The sequence below is a fragment of the Pseudorasbora parva genome, chromosome 15 (genome assembly GCF_024679245.1).
Source record: "Pseudorasbora parva isolate DD20220531a chromosome 15, ASM2467924v1, whole genome shotgun sequence".
NCBI lineage: Eukaryota > Metazoa > Chordata > Actinopteri > Cypriniformes > Gobionidae > Pseudorasbora > Pseudorasbora parva.
This window is the reverse complement of record NC_090186.1, coordinates 32,960,017-32,976,625: the sequence shown is the minus strand read 5'-3', so window position 1 is coordinate 32,976,625 and position 16,609 is coordinate 32,960,017. Positions and strand designations below refer to the sequence as shown.

Here is a 16,609-nt window from a genome sequence, read left to right as displayed (position 1 = left end):
GCCCCAAGAGGGTCAGGTTGGCAGTGTGCGACGCCCACGGGCCTTGTCACTCCTTTCCTACCCTCCCGTCGCCAGGGGGCAGCTGTGTGGGCCTCGAGGACGCCCCCGGGCCTTCTCACCCACACACTGCCTCTCTCGTGAGCACTCAGTCAACACTCCGGGCCGCCCACGGGCCTTCCGGGTCGGGGCTGAGTGCTTCACTTCCCTGCCTCCGGGCAGTGGACAGCAGAGTGGGCTCCGAGGACGCCTCCGGGCCTTCTCACCCACTCTCTGTCCAAACCAGGAGTGCTCAGGCAACACTACGGGCCGCCTCCGGGCCTCCCGAGTCGGGCCAGAGTACTCCGCTTCGCTGCCCCACCCCGGGCACGTCTGTGGTGCCGTTGGTCCCGCTTGTACAGTCTCTGGGGGCCTGGCTAGGTCTCCCCAGGCCGTCTCGCTGGCTCATCCGTACCATCAGACTCGGCTACGCGATTCAGTTCGCACGCCGGCCGCCCAAGTACAAGGGCATCCTCTTCACCTCCGTGCGAAGCAGCGATGCTCAGGTCTTGAGGTCAGAGATCGAGGTCCTACTGGCGAAGGACGCGATCGAGCCGGTTCCTCCAGCCGATATGAAGACGGGGTTCTACAGCCCCTACTTCATTGTGCCCAAGAAAGGGGGTGGGTTACGACCAATCCTGGACCTGCGAGTTCTGAATCGGGCCCTGCACAAGCTCCCGTTCAGGATGTTGACGCAGAAACGCATTTTCCAATGCATCCGTCCCCAGGATTGGTTTGCAGCGATCGACCTGAAGGACGGGTACTTCCATGTGTCTATTCTCCCTCGACACAGACCGTTCCTACGCTTTGCGTTCGAGGGGAAAGCATATCAGTACAAGGTCCTGCCCTTCGGGCTGTCCCTGTCGCCCCGCGTCTTTACGAAGGTCGCGGAGGCAGCCATTGTTCCGCTCAGAGAACGCGGCGTTCGGATTCTCAACTACCTCGACGATTGGCTGATCCTAGCCCAGTCGAGGGACCAGTTGTGCGAACACAGGGACCTGGTGCTCAGTCACCTCAGCCAGTTGGGCCTACGGGTCAACCGAGAGAAGAGCAAACTCTGTCCCACACAGAGGATCTCTTATCTCGGTATGGAGCTGGACTCGGTCAACCGGACGGCGCGCCTCACCGAGGAGCGAGTCCAGTCGGTGTTGAACTGCTTGAATATGTTCAAGAGCAGGACAGCGGTCCCACTGAAATTCTTTCAGAGGCTCCTGGGGCATATGGCATCTGCAGCCGCGGTCACGCCGCTCGGATTGCTTCATATGAGACCGCTTCAACGCTGGCTCAATGGCCGAGTCCCGAGGTGGGCGTGGCAGAGCGGTCAGTACCGGGTCCCAGTGACTCCTTACTGCCGCCAAACCTTCAGCCCGTGGTCCAGCACTTCGTTTCTCCGGGCCGGGGTGCCCCTAGAACAAGTGTCCAGGCATGCTGTGCTATTCACGGATGCCTCCACCACAGGCTGGGGGGCCACGTACAACGGGCATGCAGTTGCTGGTCTGTGGACGGGGCCGCAATTGCATTGGCATATCAATTGCCTCGAGTTACTGGCAGTACATCTGGCACTCCGCCGCCTCAAGGGGCCGCTGCGTGGCAAGCATGTACTGGTCCGTACGGACAGCACTACGGCCGTTGCGTACATCAACCGTCAGGGTGGTCTACGCTCCCGTCGTCTGCTCCAACTCGCCCGCCACCTCCTCCTGTGGAGTCAGAAGCAGCTGAGGTCGCTTCGGGCCATTCATGTCCCTGGTGTGCTGAACCAGACAGCTGACGAGCTCTCTCGTCAGCCGACACTTCCGGGAGAGTGGCGACTCCACCCCCAGGCGGTCCAGCTGATATGGGACCAGTTCGGAGCCGCACAGGTCGACCTGTTTGCCTCTCCGGACTCAACCCATTGCCAGTGGTACTATTCCCTGACCGGGGGTACCCTCGGCACAGATGCACTGGCGCACAGCTGGCCCCGGGACCTACGCAAGTATGCGTTTCCCCCAGTGAGCCTTCTTGCACAGACTCTGTGCAAGGTCAGGGAGGACGAGGAGCAGGTCTTGTTAGTTGCGCCGTATTGGCCCAACCGGACCTGGTTCCCAGAACTCACACTCCTCGCGACAGCCCCTCCTTGGCCGATTCCCCTGAGGAAGGACCTTCTTTCTCAGGGACGGGGCACACTATGGCACCCGCGTCCAGACCTCTGGAATCTTCATGTCTGGTCCCTGGACGGGACGCGGAGGTTCTAGATGGACTACCACAAGCTGTCGTAGACACCATCGCTTCGGCTAGAGCCCCCTCTATGAGGCGCCTCTATGCGCTGAAGTGGAACCTGTTCGTTGAGTGGTGCGCTTCCCGCCGGGAAGACCCCCGAAGGTGTTCGATCAGTGTCGTGCTTTCCTTCCTGCAAGATGGGTTGGAGAGAAGGCTGTCTCCCTCCACCCTCAAGGTATATGCTGCAGCAATAGCAGCGTACCATGATGTAGTAGAAGGTAAGTCCGTGGGGAAGCACGACCTAATCGTCAGGTTCCTCAGAGGTGCGAGGAGACTAAATCCTCCTCGTCCATCCTCGATACCCTCTTGGGACTTAGCTCTAGTGCTCAGAGCACTTCAGAGCCCTCCCTTCGAGCCTTTGGCGTCTTGTGAGCTTAAAATCTTGTCAATGAAGACGGTGCTCCTGACGGCATTGGCCTCGATCAAGAGGGTAGGGGACCTGCATGCACTTTCGGTCAACGAATCGTGCCTAGAGTTCGGGCCGGGTAACTCTCACGTTGTCCTGAGACCCCGGCCCGGATATGTGCCCAAGGTTCCTACCACTCCCTTCCGGGATCAGGTGGTGAACCTGCAAGCGCTGCCTTCGGAGGAGGCAGACCCAGCCCTGGCTTTGCTGTCTTTCCGCACCCTTCGCGCTTACGTTGACCGGACCCAAAGCCTTCGGACCTCAGAGCAACTCTTCGTCTGTTACGTAGGCCAGCAGAAGGGAAAGGCTGTCTCCAAGCAGAGGTTAGCCCACTGGATAGTGGATGCTATAGTCTTGGCTTACCAGTCCCAAGACGTGCCTTGCCCGTTCGGTGTAAGAGCACACTCCACTCGGAGCGTTGCTTCTTCCTGGGCGCTGGCTCAAGGCGCCTCGCTGACAGACATATGTAGAGCTGCGGGCTGGGCGACACCTAACACGTTTGCTAGATTCTATAGCTTACGTGTAGAGCCGGTATCTTCCCGCATCCTCGCCCCCAGTGGCCAGGAGGGCTAAGTGCCCGTTCTAAGTGTCGGCTTGCGAAACGCCACTCCCGCCCTCTGGGCCGGATACGTGCGTCCATTGTCTCCAGTTGTGTTCCCCGGGAAACCGGCTAACCCTGTCGAGCTCCTCCATCACCCCTCCGGTGTCAGACGTTGCGGACCGTCTGACGCCAGGCCTGCACCCGTATGCTTGTGAAACGTGGCTGTAGGCTGGGTTCCATATGTAGCGGTTCCCTCACGGCAACCCCATATGTGTATTCTTCCACGGTATCAGCTACCCTTCGGGCTAGCCCCGTGTCTTTCCCTCGACAGAGCCCGCTCTGTCGTCTCTGGGCGTGTTCTTTCCCCCCTTCAATCAGGCTGGAACCACCCCAGAGACTGCCATATGTTGCACTACCCTGCCAGGTTAGTCCTTATGTGTATTCTGCCACCTCTCCTTCCCTGAAGGACGTGGCCCCGCAGCGTACCCTCTCTCTCAAGAACGAGGTAGGCACGCTTTCCCAGCGTTATCCAATAGTCATTCTGAGTGGGTCTTGCAGAAACAGCAGTGACTGTACTCCCTGCTTGGAGCCCTGACTTCCGTACCATACTAGACGGTGCAGTGCGCTCAAGCAGGACGCTGGAAGGGCCAGCATCCTGGCGTTTTCCATAGGGATCCCATTCGTCGGTTCAGTTCTGACGTACGTCGAACGTGACCTACTGAAAGGGAACGTCTCGGTTACGTATGTAACCCTCGTTCCCTGAAGGAGGGAACGGAGACGTACGTCCCGTCGCCAGATGCTGTGCTTCCGCTGGGATTCCGGTCACCTTCGGCTCCTCAGCAGGAAAAGCGCTGATCTACCATTCCACTTCCTGTTTTATACCCGCGCTGCGGGGCGGAGCGTGGAATGCGTGATCGCATGCCAAATTTCATTGGCTCGTTGTTAGATGCTCGAAGTAGGATTGGTCTCTAAAGTAAGATCCCATTCGTCGGTTCAGTTCTGACGTACGTCTCCGTTCCCTCCTTCAGGAAACGAGGGTTACATACGTAACCGAGACGTTTTTGTCCTTATAATTTTTACTTTGATTCTGTAAATTAAGCATTATATTGTAAATATGCCAAGGAATAAGATTAAACTGACCCAAACTGTTAATTTTCCCTTAACTTGTTTTTTCTAAAGATGTGAATGAATGTGTCGAGAGATCAGACGTCTGTGGTCCAAACTCAATCTGCAACAACACTGTTGGGAGTTATAATTGCTCATGCAAGAGTGGATATAACGTAACAGACCCAAACCTCCCTATAAAAAGCAATAACACATGCAAAGGTATGATTGATAGAAAAGCTCATAGTATACATGTGAAAAAGTACAATATTTGGTAACGGATACACTAATTATTTGGTAACACTTTATTTTGATAGTCCACTTTAGACATTCTACTAAGTAACTTTGCAACTACATGTCAACTAACTGTCATTAGAGTATTTGTAGACTTTCTTATTAATGTTTACTAAAACTTTATTTTGTCGGTCCCCCAACAGACATTCTACTGACTATAAGTAAATTGGCAACTACAATTCAACTTATTCTACTAATCCAAACCCTAACACCTAACCGTAACCTACCAGTCTACTGACAGTCTACTAATACTCTAATGAGAGTTAGCTGACATGTAGTTGCAAAGTTACTCATAGTTAGTAGAATGTCTAAAGTGGACTATCAAAATAAAGTGTAACCAATTATTTTTCTGTGTTAGTTGTGTTCGTTTTTTCCCAAAACTAATGTTAACAGAAACATCTCAAATTATGTTTTGAATACATACTTATTGGTGATGTTAGTCAAAACTCTAAGAGTTTCCCACATTTCCTCAATAATTATTTGTCATGTTAGTGCAATTGTTACCATACAGGAGCGATGAAAGGTTATTTGTGTGTAAAAAATGGATATATTGTCATTTCTTGGTTCTTATTCTTCTAGTATAGATGTTGGTGTTTTTAGACACAAGATGTCTAACAAGTTTTTAGTTGATGATATTTGTAAGTACATTACATTTGTTTCCCCCATAGATATAGATGAATGTCGGTTCAGTCCATCTGTATGTGGCCCAGATTCCAACTGCACAAATGAAATAGGAAGTTACAATTGCTCATGTCTGGATGGATTCACTGCAACAAACTTAAATCTCACCATCAGCATCAATAACACATGTAGAGGTACAGTTCATATCTGTTTACTCTAAGTCTTGCATAATTATCTATAGTTTTTGTCCTTATAATTTTTACTTTGAATTTTGTAAATGAAGCATTATATTGTAAATATGCCAAGAAATAAGATTAAACTGACCCAAACTGTTAATTTTCCCTTAACTTGTTTTTACTAAAGATGTGAATGAATGTGTCGAGAGATCAGACGTCTGTGGTCCAAACTCAATCTGCAACAACACTGTTGGGAGTTACAATTGCTCGTGCAAAAGTGGATATAACGTAACAGACCCAAACCTCCCTATAAACAGCAATAACACATGCAAAGGTATGATTGATAGAAAAGCTCATAGTATACATGTGAGAAAGTACAATATTTGGTAACGGATACACTAATTTTTTTTTTGTGTTAGTTTTTTTTCCCAAAACTAATGTTAACAGTAACATCTCAAATTATGTTTTGAATACATACTTATTGGGGATGTTAGTCAAAACTCTAAGAGTTCCCCACATTTCCTCAATAATTATTTGTAATTTTAGTGCAATTGTTACCATGCAGGAGCGATGAAAGGTTATTTGTGTGTAAAAAATGGATATATTGTCATTTCTTGGTTCTTATTCTTCTAGTATAGATGTTGATGTTTTTAGACACAAGATGTCTAACAAGTTTTTAGTTGTTGATATTTGTAAGTACATTACATTTGTTTCCCCCATAGATATAGATGAATGTCGGTTCAGTCCATCTGTATGTGGCCCAGATTCCAACTGCACAAATGAAATAGGAAGTTACAATTGCTCATGTTTGGATGGATTCACTGCAACAAACTCAAATCTCACCATCAGCATCAATAACACATGTAGAGGTACAGTTAACATTCAGATTTGATTACTCTAACCTTAAATTATTAGCTAGAGTTTATCTTTGTGATTTTTACTTTGGATAACATTTTGTAATTAAATCAGTCTGTTGCAAAGATGCCAAAGAATGAGTGATCCGAACTGTTATTTTCCTCTGAACTTTTTTAAAATAAAGATGTGAATGAATGTGTCGAGAGATCAGACGTCTGTGGTCCAAACTCAATCTGCAACAACACTGTTGGGAGTTACAATTGCTCGTGCAAGAGTGGATATAACGTAACAGACCCAAACCTCCCTATAAACAGCAATAACACATGTAAAGGTATGATTGATAGAAAAGCTCATAGTATACATGTGAGAAAGTACAATATTTGGTAACGGATACACTAATAATTTTTTTTTGTTTTTTTCCCAAAACCAATGTTAAGAGAAACATCTCAAATTATGTTTTGAATACATACTTATTGGTGATGTTAGTCAAAACTCTAAGAGTTCCCCACATTTCCTCAATAATTATTTGTCATTTTAGTGCAATTGTTACCATACAGGAGCGATGAAAGGTTATTTGTGTGTAAAACATGTATATATTGTCATTTTGCGGTTCTTATTCTTCTAGTATAGATGTTGGTGTTTTTAGACACAAGATGTCTAACAAGTTTTTAGTTGTTGATATTTGTATGTACATTACATTTGTTTCCCCCATAGATATAGATGAATGTCGGTTCAGTCCATCTGTATGTGGCCCAGATTCCAACTGCACAAATGAAATAGGAAGTTACAATTGCTCATGTTTGGATGGATTCACTGCAACAAACTCAAATCTCACCATCAGCATCAATAACACATGTAGAGGTACAGTTCATATCTGTTTACTCTAACCTTGCATAATTATCTATAGTTTTTGTCCTTATAATTTTTACTTTGAATTTTGTAAATGAAGCATTATATTGTAAATATGCCAAGGAATAAGATTAAACTGACCCAAACTGTTTTTTTCCCTTAACTTGTTTTTACTAAAGATGTGAATGAATGTGTTGAGAGATCAGATGTCTGTGGTCCAAACTCAATCTGCAACAACACTGTTGGGAGTTACAATTGCTCGTGCAAGAGTGGATATAATGTAACAGACCCAAACCTCCCTATATACAGCAATAACACATGTAAAGGTATGATTTATAGAAAAAGCTTATATTCCAAATTCATTACAAAGATTCTAAGTAATTTGAGTGGATAAATAATGTTTGTTAGTTTCTTTCTGTTGCACACGCTACTGTTCAAAATCTTCATTTTCTGGTCATTTGTGTTTAAAGATGTTAAAATTATACTTTCTCCATCCATATTCTTCTTATATGCCTATATTTATGTTAGTGTATTACTTGGAGAGATGCCACTTGTTTTTCATATTTTATGTCTTTATATGTGTATGTATTAAAACAAATGACAATTATTTTCCCATTCTAGATATAGATGAATGTCGTTTCAGTCCTTCTATATGCGGTCCAAATTCCAACTGCACAAATGAAATAGGAAGTTACAATTGCTCATGTTTGGATGGATTCACTGCAACAAACTCAAATCTCACCATCAGCATCAATAACACATGTAGAGGTACAGTTAACATTCAGATTTGATTACTCTAACCTTAAAGGACAACTCCGGTGAGAAATGAACCAAGGGGTAATTAACAGATGGTTACCGAGTAGATCGTTCTCTGGGATGCGTTTTCTTGAAAATCTAATGTAAAGAGTTTTATCTCTCAAAACAGATTAGCTTATAACACTACTCTATGGGGCACAGGGTAGACACAGGGTGGTAAAATTAAATCGCTAGTTAATACCACTAACAAGGCTAAAAATAGCCTCACACTAACACGGGAGCATAATGAGGGTCCCTACATGCAAACCGAAGCATTGAGAACTTTGTAAGAGTACAAACAGTTTAATAAGAAGATACGTTGTAAACATAGTGCCTTACGCGTTCACGGACAGGCACCATCTCGAAAAACCGTCTCGATGAATCGATCTACGAGCGCTGTTCTAAGTGAGCTGGTCGATAGGAATTACGTTTGTGAAATGTAATAACCTGGACATTTTTATTTTTATTTATTTATTTTCTCTGTTGTGTTCAGTGTTTTCTTCCGGAAACAACGGACCATATGAGATTCCAAGTCACAGTTCATCACTTAGCAAAGCTCTCGTCGCTCGATGAGTCGAGACTGTTTTCCAAGATGGCGCCTGTCCGTGAACGCGTAATGCACTATGTTTAAAAAGTGTCTTCTTATTAAACTGTTTGTACTCTTACAAAGTTCTCAATGCTTCGGTTTGCATGTTGGGACCTTCATTATGCAACTGTGTTAGTGTGAGGCTATTTTTAGCCTTGTTAGTGGTATTAACTAGCGATTTAATTTCAATACTCTGTGCCCCATAGACTAGTGTTACAAGCTAATCTGTTTTTAAAGATAAAACTCTTAACATTCGATTTCCATGAAAACGCATCTCAGAGAACGATCTACTCTGTAACCATCTGTTAATTACCCCTAGGTTCATTTCTCACCGGAGTTGTCCTTTAAATTATTAGCTAGAGTTTATCTTTGTGATTTTTACTTTGGATAACATTTTTGTAAATAAATCAGTCTGTTGCAAAGATGCCAAAGAATGAGTGATCCGAGCTGTTATTTTACTCTGAACTTTTTTTTTAATAAAGATGTGAATGAATGTGTCGAGAGATCAGAGGTCTGTGGTCCAAACTCAATCTGCACCAACACTGTTGGGAGTTACAATTGCTTGTGCAAGAGTGGATATAACGTAACAGACCCAAACCTCCCTATAAACAGCAATAACACATGCAAAGGTATGATTTATAGAAAAATCTTATATTCCAAATTCATTACAAAGATTCTGAGTAATGTGAGTGGATAAATAATGTTTGTTAGTTTCTTTCTGTTGCACACGCTGCTGTTCAAAATCTTTATTTTCTGGTCATTTGTGTTTAAAGATGTTAAAATTGTACTTTCTCCATCCATATTCTTCTTATATGCCTATAGTTATGTTAGTGTATTACTTGGTGAGATGCCACTTGTTTTTCATATTTTATGTCTTTATATGTGCATGTATTAAAACAAATGACAATTATTTTCCAACTCTAGATACAGATGAATGTCATTTTAGTCCTTCTATATGCGGTCCAAATTCCAACTGCACAAATGAAATAGGAAGTTACAATTGCTCATGTTTGGATGGATTCACTGCAACAAACTCAAATCTCACCATCAGCATCAATAACACATGTAGAGGTACAGTTAACATTCAGATTTGATTACTCTAACCTTAAATTATTAGCTAGAGTTTATCTTTGTGATTTTTACTTTGGATAACATTTTTGTAAATAAATCAGTCTGTTGCAAAGATGCCAAAAAATGAGTGATCTGAACTGTTATTTTCCTCTGAACTTTTTTTTAATAAAGATATGAATGAATGTGTCGAGAGATCAGAGGTCTGTGGTCCAAACTCAATCTGCAACAACACTGTTGGGAGTTACAATTGCTCGTGCAAGAGTGGATATAACGTAACAGACCCAAACCTCCCTATAAACAGCAATAACACATGCAAAGGTATGATTGATAGAAAAGCTCATAGTATACATGTGAGAAAGTACAATATTTGGTAACGGATACACTAATTATTTTTTGTGTTCGTTTTTTTCCCAAAACTAATGTTAACAGTAACATCTCAAATTATGTTTTGAATACATACTTATTGGTGATGTTAGTCAAAACTCTAAGAGTTCCCCACATTTCCTCAATAATTATTTGTCATTTTAGTGTAATTGTTACCATACAGGAGCTATGAAAGGTTATTTATGTGTAAAACATGTATATATTGTAATTTTGCGGTTCTTATTCTTCTAGTATAGATGTTGGTGTTTTTAGACACAAGATGTCTAAAAAGTTTTTAGTTGTTGATATTTGTATGTACATTACATTTGTTTCCTCCATAGATATAGATGAATGTCGGTTCAGTCCATCTGTATGTGGCCCAGATTCCAACTGCACAAATGAAATAGGAAGTTACAATTGCTCATGTTTGGATGGATTCACTGCAACAAACTCAAATCTCACAATCAGCATCAATAACACATGTAGAGGTACAGTTCATATCTGTTTACTCTAACCTTGCATAATTATCTATAGTTTTTGTCCTTATAATTTTTACTTTGATTTTGTAAATGAAGCATTATATTGTAAATATTCCAAGGAATAAGATTAAACTGACCCAAACTGTTAATTTTCCCTTAACTTGTTTTTACTAAAGATGTGAATGAATGCGTCGAGAGATCAGACGTCTGTGGTCCAAACTCAATCTGCAACAACACTGTTGGGAGTTACAATTGCTCGTGCAAGAGTGGATATAACGTAACAGACCCAAACCTCCCTATAAACAGCAATAACACATGCAAAGGTATGATTTATAGAAAAAGCTTATATTCCAAATTCATTACAAAGATTCTGAGTAATGTGAGTGGATAAATAATGTTTGTTAGTTTCTTTCTGTTGCACACGCTACTGTTCAAAATCTTAATTTTCTGGTCATTTGTGTTTAAAGATGTTAAAATTATACTTTCTCCATCCATATTCTTCTTATATGCCTATAGTTATGTGAGTGTATTACTTGGAGAGATGCCACTTGTTTTTCATATTTTATGTCTTTATATGTGTATGTATTAAAACAAATGACAATTATTTTTCCACTCTAGATACAGATGAATGTCGTTTCAGTCCTTCTATATGCGGTCCAAATTCCAACTGCACAAATGAAATAGGAAGTTACAATTGCTCATGTTTGGATGGATTCACTGCAACAAACTCAAATCTCACCATCAGCATCAATAACACATGTAGAGGTACAGTTAACATTCAGATTTGTTTACTCTAACCTTAAATTATTAGCTAGAGTTGATCTTTGTGATTTTTACTTTGGATAACATTTTTGTAAATAAATCGGTCTGTTGCAAAGATGCCAAAGAATGAGTGATCCGAACTGTTATTTTCCTCTAAACTTTTTTAAAATAAAGATGTGAATGAATGTGTCGAGAGATCAGAGGTCTGTGGTCCAAACTCAATCTGCAACAACACTGTTGGGAGTTACAATTGCTCGTGCAAGAGTGGATATAACGTAACAGACCCAAACCTCCCTATAAAAAGCAATAACACATGCAAAGGTATGATTGATAGAAAAGCTCATAGTATACATGTGAAAAAGTACAATATTTGGTAACGGATACACTAATTATTTGGTAACACTTTATTTTGATAGTCCACTTTAGACATTCTACTAAGTAACTTTGCAACTACATGTCAACTAACTGTCATTAGAGTATTTGTAGACTTTCTTATTAATGTTTACTAAAACTTTATTTTGTCGGTCCCCCAACAGACATTCTACTGACTATAAGTAAATTGGCAACTACAATTCAACTTATTCTACTAATCCAAACCCTAACACCTAACCGTAACCTACCAGTCTACTGACAGTCTACTAATACTCTAATGAGAGTTAGCTGACATGTAGTTGCAAAGTTACTTATAGTTAGTAGAATGTCTAAAGTGGACTATCAAAATAAAGTGTAACCAATTATTTTTCTGTGTTAGTTGTGTTCGTTTTTTCCCAAAACTAATGTTAACAGAAACATCTCAAATTATGTTTTGAATACATACTTATTGGTGATGTTAGTCAAAACTCTAAGAGTTTCCCACATTTCCTCAATAATTATTTGTCATTTTAGTGCAATTGTTACCATACAGGAGCGATGAAAGGTTATTTGTGTGTAAAAAATGGATATATTGTCATTTCTTGGTTCTTATTCTTCTAGTATAGATGTTGGTGTTTTTAGACACAAGATGTCTAACAAGTTTTTAGTTGATGATATTTGTAAGTACATTACATTTGTTTCCCCCATAGATATAGATGAATGTCGGTTCAGTACATCTGTATGTGGCCCAGATTCCAACTGCACAAATGAAATAGGAAGTTACAATTGCTCATGTTTGGATGGATTCACTGCAACAAACTCAAATCTCACCATCAGCATCAATAACACATGTAGAGGTACAGTTCATATCTGTTTACTCTAACCTTGCATAATTATCTATAGTTTTTGTCCTTATAATTTTTACTTTGAATTTTGTAAATGAAGCATTATATTGTAAATATGCCAAGAAATAAGATTAAACTGACCCAAACTGTTAATTTTCCCTTAACTTGTTTTTACTAAAGATGTGAATGAATGTGTCGAGAGATCAGACGTCTGTGGTCCAAACTCAATCTGCAACAACACTGTTGGGAGTTACAATTGCTCGTGCAAAAGTGGATATAACGTAACAGACCCAAACCTCCCTATAAACAGCAATAACACATGCAAAGGTATGATTGATAGAAAAGCTCATAGTATACATGTGAGAAAGTACAATATTTGGTAACGGATACACTAATTTTTTTTTTGTGTTCGTTTTTTTTCCCAAAACTAATGTTAACAGTAACATCTCAAATTATGTTTTGAATACATACTTATTGGGGATGTTAGTCAAAACTCTAAGAGTTCCCCACATTTCCTCAATAATTATTTGTAATTTTAGTGCAATTGTTACCATACAGGAGCGATGAAAGGTTATTTGTTTGTAAAAAAAAATATATATATTGTTATTTCTTGGTTCTTATTCTTCTAGTATAGATGTTGATGTTTTTAGACACAAGATGTCTAACAAGTTTTTAGTTGTTGATATTTGTAAGTACATTACATTTGTTTCCCCCATAGATATAGATGAATGTCGGTTCAGTCCATCTGTATGTGGCCCAGATTCCAACTGCACAAATGAAATAGGAAGTTACAATTGCTCATGTTTGGATGGATTCACTGCAACAAACTCAAATCTCACCATCAGCATCAATAACACATGTAGAGGTACAGTTAACATTCAGATTTGATTACTCTAACCTTAAATTATTAGCTAGAGTTTATCTTTGTGATTTTTACTTTGGATAACATTTTGTAATTAAATCAGTCTGTTGCAAAGATGCCAAAGAATGAGTGATCCGAACTGTTATTTTCCTCTGAACTTTTTTAAAATAAAGATGTGAATGAATGTGTCGAGAGATCAGACGTCTGTGGTCCAAACTCAATCTGCAACAACACTGTTGGGAGTTACAATTGCTCGTGCAAGAGTGGATATAACGTAACAGACCCAAACCTCCCTATAAACAGCAATAACACATGTAAAGGTATGATTGATAGAAAAGCTCATAGTATACATGTGAGAAAGTACAATATTTGGTAACGGATACACTAATAATTTTTTTTTGTTTTTTTCCCAAAACCAATGTTAAGAGAAACATCTCAAATTATGTTTTGAATACATACTTATTGGTGATGTTAGTCAAAACTCTAAGAGTTCCCCACATTTCCTCAATAATTATTTGTCATTTTAGTGCAATTGTTACCATACAGGAGCGATGAAAGGTTATTTGTGTGTAAAACATGTATATATTGTCATTTTGCGGTTCTTATTCTTCTAGTGTAGATGTTGATGGTTTTAGACACAAGATGTCTAACAAGTTTTTAGTTGTTGATATTTGTATGTACATTACATTCGTTTCCCCCATAGATATAGATGAATGTCGGTTCAGTCCATCTGTATGTGGCCCAGATTCCAACTGCACAAATGAAATAGGAAGTTACAATTGCTCATGTTTGGATGGATTCACTGCAACAAACTTAAATCTCACCATCAGCATCAATAACACTTGTAGAGGTACAGTTCATATCTGTTTACTCTAACCTTGCATAATTATCTATAGTTTTTGTCCTTATAATTTTTACTTTGAATTTTGTAAATGAAGCATTATATTGTAAATATGCCAAGGAATAAGATTAAACTGACCCAAACTGTTTTTTTCCCTTAACTTGTTTTTACTAAAGATGTGAATGAATGTGTCGAGAGATCAGATGTCTGTGGTCCAAACTCAATCTGCAACAACACTGTTGGGAGTTACAATTGCTCGTGCAAGAGTGGATATAATGTAACAGACCCAAACCTCCCTATATACAGCAATAACACATGTAAAGGTATGATTTATAGAAAAAGCTTATATTCCAAATTCATTACAAAGATTCTAAGTAATTTGAGTGGATAAATAATGTTTGTTAGTTTCTTTCTGTTGCACACGCTACTGTTCAAAATCTTCATTTTCTGGTCATTTGTGTTTAAAGATGTTAAAATTATACTTTCTCCATCCATATTCTTCTTATATGCCTATATTTATGTTAGTGTATTACTTGGAGAGATGCCACTTGTTTTTCATATTTTATGTCTTTATATGTGTATGTATTAAAACAAATGACAATTATTTTCCCATTCTAGATATAGATGAATGTCGTTTCAGTCCTTCTATATGCGGTCCAAATTCCAACTGCACAAATGAAATAGGAAGTTACAATTGCTCATGTTTGGATGGATTCACTGCAACAAACTCAAATCTCACCATCAGCATCAATAACACATGTAGAGGTACAGTTAACATTCAGATTTGATTACTCTAACCTTAAAGGACAACTCCGGTGAGAAATGAACCAAGGGGTAATTAACAGATGGTTACCGAGTAGATCGTTCTCTGGGATGCGTTTTCTTGAAAATCTAATGTAAAGAGTTTTATCTCTCAAAACAGATTAGCTTATAACACTACTCTATGGGGCACAGGGTAGACACAGGGTGGTAAAATTAAATCGCTAGTTAATACCACTAACAAGGCTAAAAATAGCCTCACACTAACACGGGAGCATAATGAGGGTCCCTACATGCAAACCGAAGCATTGAGAACTTTGTAAGAGTACAAACAGTTTAATAAGAAGATACGTTGTAAACATAGTGCCTTACGCGTTCACGGACAGGCACCATCTCGAAAAACCGTCTCGATGAATCGATCTACGAGCGCTGTTCTAAGTGAGCTGGTCGATAGGAATTACGTTTGTGAAATGTAATAACCTGGACATTTTTATTTTTATTTATTTATTTTCTCTGTTGTGTTCAGTGTTTTCTTCCGGAAACAACGGACCATATGAGATTCCAAGTCACAGTTCATCACTTAGCAAAGCTCTCGTCGCTCGATGAGTCGAGACTGTTTTCCAAGATGGCGCCTGTCCGTGAACGCGTAATGCACTATGTTTAAAAAGTGTCTTCTTATTAAACTGTTTGTACTCTTACAAAGTTCTCAATGCTTCGGTTTGCATGTTGGGACCTTCATTATGCTACTGTGTTAGTGTGAGGCTATTTTTAGCCTTGTTAGTGGTATTAACTAGCAATTTAATTTCAATACTCTGTGCCCCATAGACTAGTGTTACAAGCTAATCTGTTTTTAAAGATAAAACTCTTAACATTCGATTTCCATGAAAACGCATCACAGAGAACGATCTACTCTGTAACCATCTGTTAATTACCCCTAGGTTCATTTCTCACCGGAGTTGTCCTTTAAATTATTAGCTAGAGTTTATCTTTGTGATTTTTACTTTGGATAACATTTTTGTAAATAAATCAGTCTGTTGCAAAGATGCCAAAGAATGAGTGATCCGAACTGTTATTTTCCTCTGAACTTTTTTTTTACTAAAGATGTGAATGAATGTGTCGAGAGATCAGAGGTCTGTGGTCCAAACTCAATCTGCAACAACACTGTTGGGAGTTACAATTGCTCGTGCAAGAGTGGATATAACATAACAGACCCAAACCTCCCTATAAACAGCAATAACACATGCAAAGGTATGATTGATAGAAAAGCTCATAGTATACATGTGAAAAAGTACAATATTTGGTAACGGATACACTAATTATTTGGTAACACTTTATTTTGATAGTCCACTTTAGACATTCTACTAAGTAACTTTGCAACTACATGTCAACTAACTGTCATTAGAGTATTTGTAGACTTTCTTATTAATGTTTACTAAAACTTTATTTTGTCGGTCCCCCAACAGACATTCTACTGACTATAAGTAAATTGGCAACTACAATTCAACTTATTCTACTAATCCGAACCCTAACACCTAACCGTAACCTACCAGTCTACTGACAGTCTACTAATACTCTAATGAGAGTTAGCTGACATGTAGTTGCAAAGTTACTTATAGTTAGTAGAATGTCTAAAGTGGACTATCAAAATAAAGTGTAACCAATTATTTTTCTGTGTTAGTTGTGTTCGTTTTTCCCCAAAACTAATGTTAACAGAAACATCTCAAATCATGTTTTGAATACATACTTATTGGTGATGT

The 16,609-nt window shown here is 40.2% G+C and overlaps 1 protein-coding gene across 1 annotated transcript in view; it reads left to right on the top strand.

Annotated features, from left to right (window-relative positions):
• The window catches only part of LOC137041044 (uncharacterized), a 55,895-nt gene that overhangs the window by 23,617 nt on the left and 15,669 nt on the right, over window positions 1–16,609 (top strand). Inside the window, exons 9-14 of the mRNA XM_067416969.1 lie at window positions 6,474–6,620; window positions 7,760–7,906; window positions 10,295–10,441; window positions 10,609–10,755; window positions 13,426–13,572; window positions 14,712–14,858. Coding sequence (XP_067273070.1) covers window positions 6,474–6,620; window positions 7,760–7,906; window positions 10,295–10,441; window positions 10,609–10,755; window positions 13,426–13,572; window positions 14,712–14,858 — 882 coding nt within the window. The remainder of the gene's footprint in view (window positions 1–6,473; window positions 6,621–7,759; window positions 7,907–10,294; window positions 10,442–10,608; window positions 10,756–13,425; window positions 13,573–14,711; window positions 14,859–16,609) is intronic.